Source organism: Neopsephotus bourkii, unplaced genomic scaffold (assembly GCF_033783945.1).
Source record: "Neopsephotus bourkii isolate Nb327-2 ecotype Australia unplaced genomic scaffold, CSIRO-AGI_Nbou_v1 NB_1292, whole genome shotgun sequence".
In the NCBI taxonomy this organism is placed as follows: Eukaryota; Metazoa; Chordata; class Aves; order Psittaciformes; family Psittacidae; genus Neopsephotus; species Neopsephotus bourkii.
Genome location: NW_026901776.1, coordinates 482993 through 501161, shown reverse-complemented (window position 1 = coordinate 501161; position 18169 = coordinate 482993). Strand labels below are relative to the sequence as shown.

General features: G+C 40.9%; 1 protein-coding gene and 1 long non-coding RNA gene across 3 annotated transcripts in view; both read left to right on the top strand.

The window, feature by feature from the left end:
- Window positions 1–2349: 2349 nt before the first annotated feature.
- On the top strand, window positions 2350–4624 carry LOC133219008 (uncharacterized). The gene is made up of 3 exons (XR_009727324.1): window positions 2350–2628; window positions 2909–2990; window positions 3481–4624. It is a non-coding gene; the product is annotated as an uncharacterized LOC133219008 (long non-coding RNA).
- A 756-nt stretch (window positions 4625–5380) lies between these two features.
- The window catches only part of TARBP1 (TAR (HIV-1) RNA binding protein 1), a 34818-nt gene continuing 22029 nt past the window's right edge, over window positions 5381–18169 (top strand). For both annotated transcript variants that reach the window (XM_061365678.1, XM_061365677.1), the window contains exons 1-12: window positions 5381–6217; window positions 6311–6408; window positions 7630–7699; window positions 8067–8215; window positions 9403–9455; window positions 11030–11127; window positions 11874–12009; window positions 12333–12429; window positions 13284–13373; window positions 14261–14399; window positions 15445–15541; window positions 15836–16011. In XM_061365678.1, the coding sequence (XP_061221662.1) occupies window positions 5386–6217; window positions 6311–6408; window positions 7630–7699; window positions 8067–8215; window positions 9403–9455; window positions 11030–11127; window positions 11874–12009; window positions 12333–12429; window positions 13284–13373; window positions 14261–14399; window positions 15445–15541; window positions 15836–16011 (2035 nt within the window). In that variant the 5' untranslated portion in view covers window positions 5381–5385. The remainder of the gene's footprint in view (window positions 6218–6310; window positions 6409–7629; window positions 7700–8066; window positions 8216–9402; window positions 9456–11029; window positions 11128–11873; window positions 12010–12332; window positions 12430–13283; window positions 13374–14260; window positions 14400–15444; window positions 15542–15835; window positions 16012–18169) is intronic.

The following is an 18169-nucleotide window of genomic DNA, read 5'->3' as shown; positions in this document are numbered from 1 at the left end:
TAATTATTAGAAGTTTTGGGGTGGTTTTTTGGAAATTCTCAATGGTTTTTGAAGTCTCTGTTTGCAAGTGCCTGGCTCAAGACATACTGAGCCTAATCTTCCCAAGTGATGACGACCATCAGTAACAGCTCCTTACAGAGTCAAAGGAGAACTGACATTATTCACCAAAGCCTCATTCGTAGCACCTTCAGGGAAATGGGAAGAGTACCTCAAGCATAAGGTCTGTGCTGCCTCTCTGCTTCTCCTAGTTGCTTTTACACCTCCCTCTGTATTAACACCTCTTGAAACCTCCAGATCTGGTCTCTCATTTACATAGTCCTTTGGTTTTCTGTGCATTCATCATACTTCTAAGATTCTAAATTTATCCAGTTAAAAAATACAGGAAATGGCAGTTACCTTTCTTCGAATAGCTTTTGGTTTACTTTCCTATCTTCTCTTTTTCTCAGAAAAATATTGGAAAGCACATGTCAGTGGCAACAGCACCATCTTCTGTTCTGCACAGGTTATGAAGTCTTCACTATGAGATGGCTCTGGTTTGAAAATCTGGAGGTAGAGGCGGATCTGAACTAACTTCATGAGTTTCAATGTCTGAACAAGTCTGAATGTATGTGGGGAAGTATGGGTACATGAGAGTCTACAAAAACATTAGATCTCATAGCATTTATCTCTGTGAGCCACCTTTATCTTTTACTCTCCTCCTCATAAAAGCTCAGCGGCAAAACTGAGGCTACTTTTGCTTTCCTCCCCCGTGGCTTTACACATTGCCAGTTTCCAGTCTTACTTGTTTATTCATTTATTTACCTCAATTAGCATTATCCTTATTCTCTACCAATATTACTGATTGTCACCAGCAGAAAATATGCAGCCCAAATTGATGACAAGATATGTATGGGCAGGGGATCAGCTTATCAGTTCATACAGAAGGCCATAGACCACAGGAGATCACAGACCACATACTGCTTATAATTTGCATCAGTGCGGCAACAAAGGGATGTTTGGGATATAAAAGAGGAAAATGAGGTGGGAGCACAAGAAAAAGCATGATGAAGTCCTACTTGAAAGTCTAATGTATGGACAATTAGGATTGGCAGCATGGGTAGGCTGGTTTGGAAATCAGTGTCTTGGTATTAGATAACAGGATGGGGAAGGATAGACTAATGGGTATGGAAAGGGAAAGGAAAAAGAAGCAGCATGTGTTTGATGTAGCACAGAAGAGGGAGCCAGCAGAGGGACATAAAGGAAGAGGTGGCAAGGTCAAAACAGCAGGCTAAGTAACAGATCTAATTAGGGTAAGATTGCTTTTGTTAAGCCAAGGAAGGGGATGTAGGACAGTGACAGCCCAGACAATAATTGTAAGTATGTGGGTAGATAGGAATGGGCCTGCTTTGGTGAAAATTCTACAGACAGAATTTGCAAGGTACAGGGTTTGCTCCTCTTTCACAATGGAGTTTATACACCAAGCATGATGTTCCATGGTATGGAACATGCCTTTGGCTAGTTTGAGTCAGGTGTCCTTGCTGTGCTCCCTCCCAGCTCCTTGTGCACCTCCTCATGGGCAGGGCGTGGGAAACTGAGTTCTTGACTTAGAGTAAGCACTACTTAACACCAACTAAATCACTGGTGTGTTAGCACCATTATCCTCAGATTAAATCCAAAATACAACACTGTACCCACTACTCAGAAGAAAATTAACTCTATCCCAGCTGAAACCAGGACAACTTAGATGACACATATATCTTATAGTTAGGTATGAACATTTACCATAGCATCCGGTCTCCTTTTTTCATCTATGCTTCTCACTGCAGGTGCTACCTTGAAGTGAGAATCACGTACAAGCTATGTGCACTGCTGGTTTTTTTTTGCACAACAGCACTGAGGAAGTCTAGGAGAGGACATGAATATACCTAAGTATCAGCAAGGTTTATTGTACAGAGCACATCTGTGCTTTTCATTTAATCCATCTTATCGTGGGACAAGGATGTGGTAGGAAATTTTCTGCATGACTCTTTTCAGAAGTCTCCCATCTACTTCCGCACACAGTGGGAGAGGAGGCTGGGTTATGTACCCAGTGCCTCTAGCGATCTTACATGGTGCAGCCACGATTCCATGGACACCAGCAAGGAAAGAAAATCAGGCTCCTTATTAACTGTGCAGAATAACCTGTAAATATGCAGCTAGTAGTATGGCACTATAAGAGTTTTGATGAGAGGAAAGGTATTTTGTGTAGGCCTTGGGTAATATGGTTTAGGGCGAGGTGTCCCTGCCCATGGCAGGGGGGTTGGAACTTGATGATCTTAAGGTCCTTTCCAACCCTAACTATTCTATTCTATTCTATAAAACCACCATCAACACAATTTAAAGACATACACTTGACCTGGGCTCTATAATCTAATGTGGCGCCCCAGCACCTCAGCAGTGGCTTTATGACAACAGCATGACACATACTTCCAACATCAAAATTGGGGATTTCCAAGCCTTGTAACCAATAGTCTGTAGTTTATATTGTAGTTTTGTCTATTATCCTTTTCCAGTACAACCAACCACTGAAATGATCATCCATGGGTTTCTCCTAGGACAGAATTGACAGTTTATGTGATCACAGGGGAAAACATTTACACAAGAACAAGTGTATGTTTGCCTAAGAGGGTATGCAGTTAGCTAAGGCATTGATTTTTTAACTGGGGGTGTGAGGAAGGAACCTCAGTCCTCTTGTGTTGCTAAATCGGTGTAGCTTTATGGGTCCTGATGAAAACCAATTATTATTAAATATCTGAGTTGTACAACCAGACCCAACTTGGTCAGCTAGTTATGTGCTGGAAGCCCAAATCATCATCAAAGGCGCTGTTATAAAGTTCAGATAAGAACTAACAATAATAACCATTTCTCATATCTTTCCTGCCTCCCATAGGGTCAGTAATGGTATTAAATGGCACATGAAGACTCCAAAGAAAACAGAATGGGACATGGTCTTCGGTGAGGTAGGGACATGTGTTGGAAGTGCAGAGCTGGAAAGCATAAATTTAGGCTCCTAGCATTAGGACACCTAATGAGTATGGCAGGAGGGTGGGAACGCTGTGGCTCCTGCCATTTGAAAATTACAAAATGCTGCTCCTTGTTCCTTTTCTCTTACTTCCAGATGCACCTTTTGGGGTTTTGTTTGTTTGTTTGTTTATCTTTGTGCACCACAATCCAGGCAGAAGCTCCCCAGCCTGATCCCCCACTGGCTTAATTTCTCACCTTCTTCTTTTTGTCTGACAAGACAATCTGCAGTGAAACAGTTTGAATTTAAATGCTGGTGTTTAACTTGATGTAATAGGACTTTAGTCTTGATGCCCCACTGTGATAAAAATAAAGGCAAGGGAGAATCCAGGCAATAACGGAGAAGCAGCACAGCACCTAGTATTTTATTCCGATTTGATTACTGCTTGTTGTGCAGACCTTTAATGCTTCATTTAGTTAAATCTTACAGGTGCCTGGAAGGGAGAGCAATACTGTAATGAAGAAGGGATACCCTGCTTGGCATGTTTTCAAGCCTGATGAAAGAAACACCCACAAATCATCAGACTGCATGCTGTAAGTAAGAAGTGGAATAATTACTAAAGACACCAGAAAAATGGAAAAGCAAACAAAATGTATTATGGCGTGAGATTTCAACTGTAAGCATCCTAGTTACTAACATACGTTATACCCATTCCTCATCTGAAAAATGTTTTTGCATGTGTACTAGGGTTTACTTTACATTTAAATAAATGTATCACTTTGCACTGTTTTCTTGAGCTTTTTCTAGATTCTGTGTTTATATGTAACTGAACACATGCAGAGTGGTAAGGAGACCATTTTAGCTAGTGGGTTTATAGCCACACTAGATGTCCAGTTCCAATGAGAAGCTTCAGCCATTTTGCGGTCAGGAGACTTTTAAAGATAACAAATTCCTAAAAAAGTTTGGGGAAACTGGATAGCCAGGAGAAGAAGAGACTCTACTCATGTGGTTTGGAAGGTGATCAGGTGAGAACCTACACCAAATTTGTCCATTGCTTTCACAGGAACAGAAGGCTTCAGGTCTGCATTTTCCTATGACTTTGTCTTAGAATCATAAAATAGTTTGGTTTAGAAGGGATCTTCAAAGTGACCTGGTCCAACCCCCCTGCAACAAATAGGAACATCTCCATCTAGATCAGGTTGCCCAGAACCACATCCAGCCTGGCCTTAAATGTCTCCATGGATGGGGCATCCACCACCTCTGGGCAACCTGCTTCAGAATTTTTACCACCCTCATTGTAAACAATCTCTTTCTTATGTCCAGCCTGAATCTCCCCTCTTTTGGTTTAAAACCATCACCCCTCATCCTATCACAACTGGTCCTGCTAAAAAGTCTCTCCCCATTTTTCTTATAGGCCTCTTAAGTACTACAAGGCTCCAATAAGGTCTTCATGGAGCCTTCTCTTCTCCAGGCTGAACAACGCCAACTATCTCAGCCTGTCTTCATAGGAGAGGTGCTCCAGCCCTCAGATCACTTTTGTGGACCTCCCCTGTACCCTCTCCAACAGGTCCACATCTTTTCTTCTCAAAGAGGAGTTTCCCAGCATTTTTCATGTGCCAATCTCTAACTGTTTTTCACGGGAACTGTAATCTTGCGTGGTGAATCTACTGAAAATCAGTTTGCTTTTCCTGGCTACATTTTGGCTGCACCATGACATTAAACAGCTTGGGAGTTGTTCTTTGGCCCCAGCACAAGTGGCCTGGGCCCTTATAATAAGCCAACACCATTGAGCCAGCATCCAGGAAAACTTCTGGTGTGGTGTGATGACAGTGTTAGATGGGTTTCAGCTTATATTGGCATAAATGGCCATAACAAGCAAAACTGATGGGAAAACAGCATTTTGTGTGTTACTGCTGCTTGATATTGTTACGACCTGCATGAAGCATAGAGAGTTTCTAAGGCACACAATGAGGAACCTTCACCCCCTCAAACATGGTGCCAGCACCTGGGGTGTCTCTGTTAAGCCTTCCTGTGCTCGGCCCATGAGAGCACAAGGGGGGTCAGGCTTTGCTTAGCAGCCAAGACACATCCAAGACACAGCCAAGACACTGGACACATCCACACGAACGCACCCAGCCGTTCACGGGTATCGCTGACCGGACACACAGCACCACGCAACTCTGAACCACGCAACTCTGAACACAACGCTGAATACAGACACTTCCTTCCCTGCGCTCCTGCAACAGCCGCAAACCTCACACACCTTCTACCGCACACCCGAGCGGGCGACGGAACCACGCGTGCGGTACCCGCCCCGCCGCCCACCGCCCCTCAGGGAGCCAGGTCCCGCCCACCCCGGCGCGACCCGCGCAGGCGCGGAGCGGCTCTCCCGCTCCCCCCGCAGGATGGAGGTGGTGCTGGCCGACGCGCTGCTGGCGCGCTGCGGGGACCCCTGCGCTCTGCTGCGGGCCGTCTGCGCGCCGCTCTGCGCCGAGCGCGCGGAGGCGCTGCGCCTCCTGCTCCAGCGCCTGGCCGCGGCCGAGCCGCAGGCGGGGGAGGCCGAGGCGCTGCGGCGGGCAGCCTGGGAGGTGGCGCTGGAGCGGTGCCGGCCGCTGCTGTGCGGAGGGGAGGCGGCGGCAGGATGCGGGGAGCGGCTGCGGATGGCGCGGGCGGCGCGGGGCGCGCTGCGGCACTGCGTGCAGCTGTGCGGGGCGCCGCTGGCGGCGCGGCTGGCCTGCGACGCCCTCTCCGAGCTGGCGGTGGGCGGCGAGGCGGGCGCGGAGGCAGCGGTGGAGGCGCTGGTGGCGGCGGCGCCGCGCCTGGAGGAGCCGGCGCTGGTGGCGCGGTGCGTGGCGGCGGCGCTGGCGCTGGTGCGGGAAGAGGGTGAAGGAGAAGCGATCCCGGCGCTGGTGGCCGGGCGGCTGCTGCCGGCGCTTGGCGGCAACGACGCGGCCCTGCGCTACGTTTGGGAGGGCCTGCTGGGCGCCGGCGGCACCCCACGGGCCGGGCGGGCGCTGCTGGCCCTGAGCGCCCTGACAGACGCGCTGCTGCCCCGGGGCGGGCCTGGGCCGGGGCTGGATGCACGGCTGTGCCCGCAGTTCTGGCGGGTGGTGCAGCAGGGTCTGACCGAGCGGGACGGGCTGAGCCGGAAGCGGGCCCGGTACCTGCTGAAGCGGGCCGTAGACCTCAGCGGCGGGCAGCGCGCCGAGCTGCGCTGCCCCTCGGACGGCGGAGACGGTACGGCCGGGCGGGGAGGGGGGAGAGGGGTGCGGATGGACCTGGGCTGCGTGGCAGGGGTAACTTTGTGCGTTCTTTGTTTTCTTTTGTTAGACTCAAGTCTGTTTTGGTGGTCTGCTGAGGAGAATGAGAAACTCCTACAGTTTTGGGAAACTTACATCTTGGTAGTGGAAACTTTGGAGGGAAACCAGGTAGGAGTGCTGTAAAATCGAGGCTTATAGTATCACAGAATATAATCATAGAATAGTTAGGGTTGGAAAAGACCTTAAGATCATCTAGTTCCAACCCCCCTGCCATGGACAGGGAGACCTCACACTAAACCATGTCACCTAAGGCTCTGTCCAACCTGGCCTTGAACACTGCCAGGGATGGAGCATTCACAGCTTCCCTGGGCAACCCATTCCAGTGCCTCACCACCCTCACAGTAAAGGACTCCTTCCTTATATCCAGTCTAAACTTCCCCTGTTTAAGTTTTAACCCATTACCCCTTGTCCTGTCACTACAGTCCCTAGTGAAAGTTCCCCCCCCCCTCCCCCCCCGCATCCTTGTAGGCTCTCTTCAGGTATTGGAAGGCTGCTATGAGGTCTCCACGCAGCCTTCTCTTACCCTGGTTACATGTGATGCCTTCTGCAACAGTGGCTGTAAATGTTTTATTGCTGAAAGCACTTCCAGTTTGGGTGATTGAGGGTATCTAAATAAGCATTAACAGAAATATTTTATTTCAAATTTATATATATAAAACACAGTGCTTGTAAGTCATTTAGTATAAATTCAGAGCTCTCATCTATCTTAGAATTGAAGAAGGAAAAATCTGTGCCATTGCTTTTTGCAAGACTGTGGGTAACCTGTTCCTTAGTGAAATCAGGCTGTTGCACTTAATGACCTCTTTTCAGTAGAGGGGACTACATTTGTATGGTAAAGCATTTGTGGTCTTGGGTGAAAGTGATTCTCAGTTTGAGTGTCCAGGGTACTTGGCAGAAAGATTCCTGTTGACTTGAAGCTTCCGTAATTGTATTGTGTTGTGGTACTAACTACTGGTTGTGTGGCTTTGTAGTTATTTTATTTGTACATAATTGTCCTGTAACTGAGAGAACTAGTATTTACTAAAATGTTTAATTTTAGAGATTAATGCTGCTTTATTATAATTTTGATGAATAGAATGATTGGTTATTGGGAAGCATTCTTATGATAGTGTAGCATGGAAGTACCAGTTTTTCTTTGGTGCTAAACTATGATTGTTATATATTGAGTGCCAGGATCAGTTGCACAGTTGTAGGTCTATTTAAATGCAGTTACATTGTCAATTACTATATTAATACAGTTGATAGTAAATTCTAGCCCATTAGTAAGTGCCAGTTACTAAGCTTGAGATATAAACTGACTACTTATATTACATCTGATTTTCATTTCAGATTCATGTCATAAAGCCAGTATTACCAAAACTAAACAGTTTGTTTGATCATGCTGTATCAAGGAAAGGAGGTAAGATGCAATATTTTCTGAACCATCTCCTAAATATTAAGCAGTTAAGTCACACTTTTTTTTTTTTTTAATTCTGCTGTTTAAAATAGCAATTTTTCATTACATTTTGTTTCTCAAATTAGCTGGTGGCTGTTCCAGTTTTTGTGGGCCTTCTACATGCATAGGTTGCTTGGCAGACATGCACGGGCAGTGCCACTGCGCCAAGCAGAAGTCCTATCGTATACTTATTACTTACTATATTATCTTGAAATACCTTTTTCAATCAGCAATCCCAACTCAGTGGTCCTTTTGGACTATGTTTTGCTTAGTATGTTAATGTGTCAGTGTCATTTCTGTGTTGGTTTAGAAAAATTTGCTTTTGTAACAGGTTGTTGGTTGTTTCACCCATCATGGCACATGTGCATTTATAAACGAATGTTTGAGAGTGAGAATAAAACACTGACAAAGGAGGGCATTCTTCATTTTCTGGAGCTTTATGAAACAAAGCGTCTTCCCAATTCACTTGGTTTTTCAGAGGTAAGGCAGTTACTGTTACTTGCCAGAACAAATGGATGTTCTAATCTATGATATATCTTAACACCAGTTACCTCAGTAGTGTTGGAGTTAGACACGTTCTGTAAAAATACCCTCTTATTTAGCTGTGGAAGTGATAGCAATATTCGTAAGTGGTGTCAGTTATGGCTAGGCTAGAGAGAGTGCGTTTTTGAGTGCAGTCATTCATTCCCAAATTTCAAACTAATTCTAATTAAAATTGACTCCCAACTGATTGTGATTTGTTTGTTTGTTTTTACCAGAAGTGAAATTGAGGGGTGATGGATGCTGCAGATTTTCTGAGCCCCTGAACCTCTCAAAAATTGTTATTTGATTGAACAAAGTCTTGGTCCTTGGTCAGTAGACTTCAAGTCTGTATTTATTGTCTCCTGTTCAGTAATGGATTTTGAAAATCCATTGTTAGATAACCCTGTGAGGAGGTGAGCATATAATCAGTAATATACTGATGAACATATTGCTCTGTCCCATTAAAAACAACACTTTAAAATATTCTAGATGCGGAAAGAAATACTCTAAATTTAAAGTTCTTTTTTTCTTTTATTAATAAGCCTACACCTTTGTAAGGAATGATCTCTACTGTATTGTTACTTCTTCCTTTCCTCCTTCATAGAAGGGATGTTGCCTTCAGAGGCTGACATTTTTGATTTATACAAATGAAGTCAGCCTCTTCATGACTAACTTGAAATCCAGTCAACCATACATCACACCCTAAATCTTTCTACTCGTGTTTGCTCTTATCTTTCACTTATTTAATGTTTAAATATATTTTCTGCATCTGTTTCCTGAAAGTTTTTCTTACTCATGCACCTTTCACAATCCTCTGTGCAATGTACCTAGTGGAAAATTGCTTTGCTTATTTATTCACCACTAGACACCTGGTCAAATGGAAAGTGGCCCTGTCTATAGCTGGGGATTGGAACTAAATGATCTCTAAGTCCTGCCCAACCCAAACCATTCTGTGATTCTCCTGCTACCCATTGTCTTTAGTTTCCTCTTTTTGCTCTTGGTATTTACTACTAGCAAAAGAATTCTTCGTTTTCCCTAAAAGGACCGTGTCCTTTTAAAATCTGGCTAAAAATGTCTAGTTATCCTTTGTGTAACAGTGCCTTTCAAGTGAGCATTTAGGCATTGCTCTCGTTTCCTTTTGTCAGTTTGTTATTGGACCGTTAATGGATGCCCTCTCCGAAAGTTCCCTCTATAGCAGGTAAGACACTGATTTACATTTAGTTGGGTTTTTGTTTTTGTTTTTTTTTAATGTATTGATTATTAGAAATGTATTTTAATGATACGTTTTGACACATACTGCTTTAAGTATGTGGATCAAGTCTGGGTAAAGGAAAAACATTAATGAACAAGTGGTGTTGCTGCACTTACTGACAGATAAAGAGTTTTGCAGGAAGAGTGGGTGGGTGGCTGTAAGGTGAAGTAGGTTAAGTTTTATCCTTGTAATAGCAACATGGGGATCCCTTAAGGACCTATTTTACACCTTGTTGAGATACTAATTTGGAAGTGAAGTTAGATAGGATAAATGAATAACTTGAAGTATTTTTTGATCTTCTAATTTTTTTGCCACACTGAAAGAAGGGGCTGCTCTAATTGTTGCCAATTCATAACTGATTGAAGTGGTTTTCTGTCAGGGCCTGATTATCTTTTGGGAAATTAATACTTTTTTACAGGAGACTACTTGCAGTTGACAGATGAGAGGTGGCCTCCCTTGGTGTAAATACATAAAGAACAGATAAAAGTTTGAGAATTTGCAAGTTGTACTTTCAGAGTACTGATGGCATTCAGTCCTTTGTGCTAACTGCATGGAGAGTACTGTGAATGGGGGATTAACTGCTGACTGCACTTTGTACTCACCGTTATGCCAGATGCCATGGCTTGGGTGATTGAGCTAGCAGTCTGAAACTCAGTTCCAAATGATGTTGAAGGGGCCTTAACTAGCTGACCTTGTTAGGCAGCTAGAAAAGTTGATGCTGTCTTTTTATGCACTGTTAGAGCTATGCTGGATCAGTGCTTCATAATCTTCTCTCTTATGCATTTCTGGTGACACAAACTGGCATATGTAGAGAAGGGTGTGCGTTTGAGTATATCAAGAATAGACAAAGTTATTATGGATAATGTCAAACTGTATGAGAGAAAACTGTAAAATCTCATGATTTACGCTAATCCTTGATAGCTTGAGACTTCTCATGGGGCACAGATTGCCTCTGTTGGTCTCATGGAGTGTTTTTTGCACATTAAAATCTTCTGTGCTGGTTGGTAGTTTTCTGTATACTGACTTTGTAATCTTACTCCCTAGCACACAAATATTAGCTGTCCTTCAGATCAACCTGGTCACATTCTTGCTGCGTGCTACTGATCTTGTCATGTGGGCATTGGCAACCTGCTGCATGGAGGCTTTGTCATTACGTGGGTGCAGGCACAGGGTTGAACTGTCAATGACATCTTGTGCTGTGGGCTCAATGCAAGGTGCTCTCAGTCTTGAGTAACCTAACCTGACTTGAGCCTGCACTTGAATGCTGCAGTGTGCTACCATCGTGTCCTTGTAGGTGGCCAGGGAGGGTCATGGTGCTGTGGCCATCCCCCTCCTCTGTGTGTTTGCTGGGTACTGTTGGAATACTGGCATAACTGGAGGATGCAAGCTGATGCACTTCCATCTATTTGGCCTGTTGGAGCAGTCTCCAGCCATGAACTGCACTTTGGTTTTGCGTAGGGGCAATCCTATTTGTATCTGTTAACATGCAAATTGTGTATTTGATGTTCCAAACCCAACAGGACACCAGGTCAGTTAATGGGAGCCTGTCCTCCTTTGGGAATGAGGCTACAGAAGTTTTTGGCTACTTACATGATGCTTCTTCCAGAGGAAGAAAAAGGTATGTTTCAGTTTTACCCTTATTTTTAAATAAATAAATAATAAAAAAACCAAACTATGGACCCATTTTCCATATCTCATGTAAACATTTACTGCTGGTTTTCTACATTACTTAAGAGAAAAAAAAGGAGTAGTTCTTGTGGCAGTGGAGTTTCCAGAGAAGAGAGAAGTCTTCAGAGGCTTTGAGGGATGCTGCAGGGGCAAACTGAAGCAGACTTGCTTTTTTTATTAAACTCCTAAGTTCTGAAGGTGAACAGTATTTGAAGATTCTTTTTTCTTTATTTGTCAGTGAACATAATACTGTGTTGAGCAAGATCTTTGGAACTTTTCTTTTTTTAGGCTGTTTTTTTATTTTAAGGTCTTGGTTTGGGTTGTTTTTTTTGCTTGAGCTTGTTGTGGAAGATTATTTTGGTCATAGTGGTTGAATCGTTGTGTACTTTGGTCTGCCATCACTACTCAGTCTACTAGGCATTGTCTAGTACTCAAAATTCTGTTACTGATTATAGTGATCAGTGCAGATCACCAAAGCCAAAATTAGCGTTAAGGTTATCTCCTTATCACACCGCTGTATTGACATACATCTTTGGAATATACTTTTTAAATTGAAATAATCAGGATATTATTCTATTGGTTTGCATTTAACTTTCAGTAATGATAATGACGCTCTTTGCTGGGGTGTTACTTAAATGCATTGGAGAGCACAGAACAAGAAATGACTCCAAATTGTTTGTTTTGTATTCTTTTAAGGTAGCTTCCTGTTAAAATTTATTCAGAAGATGACAAGTAGGCATTGGTGTGCTGTTCCCATTTTGTTTCTTTCTATGGCTCTGGCATATATCCCTGAGTGTAAAATACTGGGCACTGAAGGACTTCATGCTTTGAGGTAAAAATGTACACATGGAAATGCAAATATTAAATTCAGTTTGAAGTGATCATGTAGATTATTCCTTTAGTTTTGGCCTTAGTCCTGTCTGTCCCCCTCCTACTTCTGTTTTAAATTTGTCAGGTTGTTTATCCAAGTTTTAGTATCAGTTTTTTAAATTACATATGGCAACAGCCAATAGAATCTTGGTTCTGGATTGTATGCTGTTTGATCAGGCAATGTTTGCGCCATACTTTGTAGAATGGCTAATAGTTATCAAGTCCATGGAAATGTTTAAATGTCCCAAGTGTGTTTTCTACAGTGCACATTTTTCCTCTTTCCAGAGATGTCCTCCAGTGCACTATGATTACACATCAGATTCTGTTGCGCGGAGCTGCCCAGTGCTATCTTCTTCAAACAGCTATGCATTTGACAGATGTGGTGAGTTCTGGTTTGGTTTTGTTTGGTTGTTGCTTTTTTTCCTGGTGTAATAGAAATACACTGACACTGTTACAGGGTAAACAGTATTCAAAAAAAAGGCTAAATACCACATGGAACAGCTGATTTGGTTGGATTTGTATGTTTGAGGGTTTTTTTATTTTGTTAGTGACTATTTAAAAATTGGTCTGTGTGAGTCAAGATGATTTTTTTTTCCCCTCCATTACCTTTTATTAGTTGATGTTTTCCTGTAGGTTTTTCATGATTAGTTATGGAATAGCATCCTGTTAGGGAATCCACTGTACAAACTCGGGTTTTAACAGGTAGAAACTAAACTGACTTTCCCGAAGCACCTAAGAAAATAGAATGATTCATAATACCAGAATTGGTATTATGCCATTAATTTTGAAATAGCAAGACCTTAGTTTATGCAGTAATCAAAGTATTCATGTTTTGATTGTTTTAGAACATGCTTGCTTTTTAGATGAGTAGACAGTCTTCCATGTAATGTGTTATGGCTATAAACTTGTCTGAACTGAGAATTTCCTTTTGGAAATACATAAATAGTACTTATCAGTGTCTCTTACTCATTTATGTAAATTCATTTAAAAGGTTTCTTCAGTGAATAGCACCATTCTTCTAGTCATTCATTAAACTTCAGATAAATATATTAATACTTGGGAATATTAAGTGGTCTTTCTTGGTAAAGATAAGTTGGTCCCAAAGAGGAAAATCCAAGTTTATGTCCTGGAAAGGAAAAAAATAGTATCTTTTTCTGAAACTGTTGCAAGATGACAGTAAGGTGCTTGAGTTGTTACATAATTGCTATCTGTGGTATATTATGTTGGCAACTTCAGGAGAAAGTGTCCCTCCCAGAAGTTTCAAGCTTTCTTCTGTCACTTAGACCTGAGGAGTCCCTAAGGAGGGATACTATGTTATGGATGGAGGTGAGAACTGAAGCGGGTTTTATGTTCATCAAATGTTTTTTAATACAAATGCATGTTTTATTATTGCTAATTTAATATTTAAATAGCTGGTTTTGCATTCTGGAATTTTTGGATGTGGAATTCTGATGGATTTATGTTTTACTTGAAAGTTGTGATCTTTTTAAGTTATATATATATTTATATTTATATGTATTTTGTTTTAATGCTAGAGGTGTTAATGTTAACTCCAGACAAATTATTAAGCAGATTCAAAGTGGAACAATTCTAAGGTGTTGAAGGTAAGGTTAGGTGAGGTTAGGGTGAGGAGAAAAACATGATTTTTTCTTTTTTCATGCAGAAGTTCTCAGTTCTGCAGAAGAAAAAGTTCTTTCTTGAGGCAGAGTTTGGGTTTTGGTGATTTTTGTTTTTTTTAACTCTTTCAGAGTATATATGCCCCAATTCATTGTGTTTCCTAGAGTTAATCTCAGTATTGCAGCTGTTGGGTGCAGTGTTTCTCTGACAATTTCACAGTATTAGCCATGATTTCAGTTGGCATGTTTAACTGACTTGCTTTAGTTTTACCATGGTTAGTAGTAAGGAGGTTAAGCTTTAGTATATTGAAGTGCAAAACAGATTGGATTTTACTCAGCTGAGTTTTGTCTTATAATGGGATCAATGATCGCTTTTGGGGCATTCTGAATTACTCTCTAGAAAAACCTTTTTCCATGTTAGTTAGAAGGGGATAGTCTACTAAGCCCCAAGGTAGCTCTATTAAACACCTCTCATATTGTGGATTTGTTGTAACAGCTCATGTTTTGATAGTGCTTTTGTGTGCTGCTGTTATGTTGGTAATTTCAGTATACAGCTGGCAGACATGGTTAAGTAGTAATGTACTGTTTTTAATTTAGCTTTGCAGCTGGTTGCAAGCAAATGAAAGATGCTTCAGGAAATCTGTAACCTCTGATTTTGAACATCAGGAGACACCATCATTACGCCAATATGTGTGCAGTCTTGTGGGAGAGTACCTTAAGACTCCAGTGTCTGAAAGTAAGTTAAATGTTTATTAATATTAAACAAAAAATTACTACAGTTCTTTGAATTTTAGAATAGTTGCTCGTTTGTTTACATTGTACCTTTGGTATTATTATATTATATTATTATATTGTACCCATTGGGTAATGATTTAAACCAAAGGAGGGGAGATTCAGGCCAGATATGAAGACAAAACTGTTCACAATGAGGGTGGAACAGGTAGCCCAGAGAGGTGGTAGATGCCCCTATCTGTGGAGACATTCAAGGCCAGGCTGGATGTGACTGTGGGCAACCTACGACCTGCTTATTGAAGGCAGGTTGGACTAGATGACCTCTGAAGATCTCTTCCAACCCAAACTATTCTATGATTCTGTATCTATTAAATTTCTACCTTATTTGTGGTATTCATGATACTTAAGTTTGAAATTAATTTTCTAATTCCAGTTTTCTTTTGTAAAAAATACAGTGGTGCAGCAATTAATTGAAAGTTAAGCCTTAATATTAAATTCTAATGCCACTCTGATTGTCTGTTAAATGTCTTACTTTCTTGGAGGTGTCTCAAAATGCCAGAGTGTTTTGGTTTTGTTATTTAATTTCTTTTTGGCAGAATAATTCTTGTTCTTCATATGCCTTTTAGCTGGTCAAAATCACAGCTGATGTTTCCAGTGAAACATAGTGGAATTACGTTCTTGGTTAACTTCATTTGAATATCCTAATGTATCCTTAAAAGCAATAGAAAAGTCTTTTGGGAGCCCCTACATAATACACATTACTACATAATATATATTACTGCATAATATATGTTACTACATAATATAATGCTTAGCCTGAAATAGATTTCAGTATAGAGACCAATGATATTAGCCTCCTTGAGATGTAGAAGAAAAGCAATTATGTTTGTGTTTAGTTTATATCTAGATAAAAAAAAGCAAAATATTACTAATACTCTTGCTAGGATTGTTTTGCTACTAATTTATTAAGCTATAAACCCAAAAGTTTTAGAAATCCATATGAAGGTATTTTTTAAATACTGTGGAAATCTTAAAATATCTTTAATCAGGAGAAAATTGCTTTATGCCTGACTGGTTTGAAGCTAAGCTTGTTGCAACAATGATTCTGTTGGCTGCGGATGTGGAGCAGATGAAGAATAAGCACAGGTAAGTATGAAATATCTTATTTTACTTTTCTCTCTTTTAGAACCCCTTCAGTGCTGAAGGATCTCATAGAAGCCTGATTGAATCAGGAAGCTGTCCATTTTTCTCTGTAGACTTTCAGTCAGCTTGGTTATTTTTTAGTCTTGTCCAGCTGTTGCTGTAAACATACCGGGTAACATTTCTGAAGATACTTAAGTGATTTGGGAACGTGTGTCCTATTCATTTCCATAAGGGACTTCAGCACTTAAGACAGATACTCAGAAGAAGACTTTCTTTTTAATTTTTGTTTTTGTGTAGTGGAAAAAGCAACATAGAGTGGATTGAACTAGAGGCTTTCTTGAACCCTCTTCTGGATGTCTTGATGAAACTTGGCAGTAATGCTTACATACCAACACTGAAAACAGATAAAAGCCTACAGCTTCTCTTGAAGTTATTGCAGACCCGTTCGTTAAAATGTTCCAATACGCAAGATGGTTAGTGATATCTTCAGTATACTGTGTCTTTTATTAATTATAGTCTAACTAAAACTAAGGTACTTACTGTTTTAAGGCTATATTGTCAAATTAATACTAGCCTAGAAGTATTAAATATAAAAGTTGACCATATGGCATATCTGTTATGAAATAGAGCTGTGGGTCCAGTCCTACAGGAGCTTTTCTGAAGGTGTTCCAAGGACTAGGAATTGAGAATGTGGAAGACTTCCAAGATAGCAGTTGTTATCCGTTAGAATTAGATTTACAGTGCTTAACCAACTTGCTTTAGTTTGAATGCGATTAGAAGCAAGGAGGTAAAGCTTTAGGACAAGGCTGCTGATCTGAATGTCTGGGAGTTTTGTGTTGCTCTCCTTGCCTTGATTGTGCACTTAAATTTACAGACCTTTCAGGAGAGTCTGAACAAAAAACGTGGAGCATGGAGTCCTTTAGCATTCCTTTTGTGAGAACTTGCTCAGTTTGTAACCAGGATAGACCTTTTTTTTTTAATCCTGAGAGTAAATGAGGATTTGCGTTATTATTTTCATAAATTAGGATGCTGAATTGGAACAAGAGGGACCTTAGTGTTTGGTTTCTGCTTTCCCAGATTATTTGGGGATTTATTTTTTTTTAGTGTTTTTATAACATGGAATATAAAAGTAGTTTTGGAGTAGGGGCCACAGATCTGAGTTCTTATGTTGGGAAAAAATATTTCAGGTTCTGCATCCAGGTTTCATAAAGATGTCTAGATGCAGCCCCTAAGTAAATCCTTACCTTCATTTTAAAAAGTGCTTTGTATATTCACTCCCCTCTTGAAGTTTAGCTGTTTGACTGAAGTACTGAGCATTACGCAGACTATTAGTTTATAATGTGGGATGGCCTCTGCTGAAGTGGATTCCTTCAAATGGAACTAAACTGGAAGATGAGCCCCAGCCACCTGTGTGCATTCAGTCTATACAACACAAGGCTAGAATAAGCTAAGGCAGAACCCTACAAGACACATGCAAGTGCATGTTATTAGTATAAAGAATTGAACTCTATAAATTATTTCCTTGTGTGCCTTCCTTCTGTGCTTGCTAATGTAGATGTAATGGATTGCTCTTGCTTTGGGAATTTTGACACCTGACTTAATGTTAAATTCTGCTAACAGAGTTCTTAAGGTCTGGAAGGATGAGCCTTGCAGTATCTCCATCCCTTTGAATGCGCCTATAGGTACTTTAGTACGGCTTGTTGTCAGTAGTCTTTCAAGAGGTTTTCAGAATTGCACTTGTAATATTATGTCACTTTCTGTTAAGTTAAATAATGGTTTCTTTTTTTTAATTTATAGTACTTCCTACAGTGTTTTTGTGCTTCTTCCTCCTGTACAGGAGAGACAATTAATAAATCTTGTTTCTACAGCTGGGAATTGACTGTGGTGAGGGGTGGGATGGGTGATGCTGTAAATCACAGAAGTTTTCTTTCTGTGTTGATTAAACAGGAGGTGAAAAGTCCTGTCTGTCAAATGGAAAATGGTATGGGAGGGAAGAAGAAAGGAACTTAAGCTTGTAAAATAAAAATAACAATTGGGAAGTGTTTTATTTAAGAGTACTTTAATGGGGATAGATATATATCTGAAATGCATGCTGAACCAGCAGCGTTTTTCTACAGGTCTTGCTGTTTTCATACATCTCTATTTTAAACAGTAAGGTTCTGCTAATTTTTATTTATAGTGTTACAGAGCCTCTGGTGGTGAAATTGATTTTATGCCAACATGTTTACCTGAAGAATTTCTGAATTTTAATTGCAGAAGATGTTTTAGCTATTTGAGACTTATGATGAAATGTGATAATAATCTGACATGGTTAAAACTGTTTGTTCTAAACAAATTAAGCATTAGAAAGGCAGTCCAGTGATCCATTTTAATAGAGAACATTGAGAGTAAGTGTCCCTTTATATTTCAGCCTTCTGAAGGTCTTCCATTTCATAACTTTGCTATATGAAGTGTAACTCATGGTCAGCTCCAGAAAACAACAGCAGATATAACCTCTGGGTGACTCTCCTAAATACCAAAAATAATGATTGGTATTTTTAGAATGACATGGTCATGCAGAGTATTTTAGCTCCATTTTCATATTGAGATATTATTTCTTTGGCTTTCAGCTAGCCCTTACCATAGAGGCAC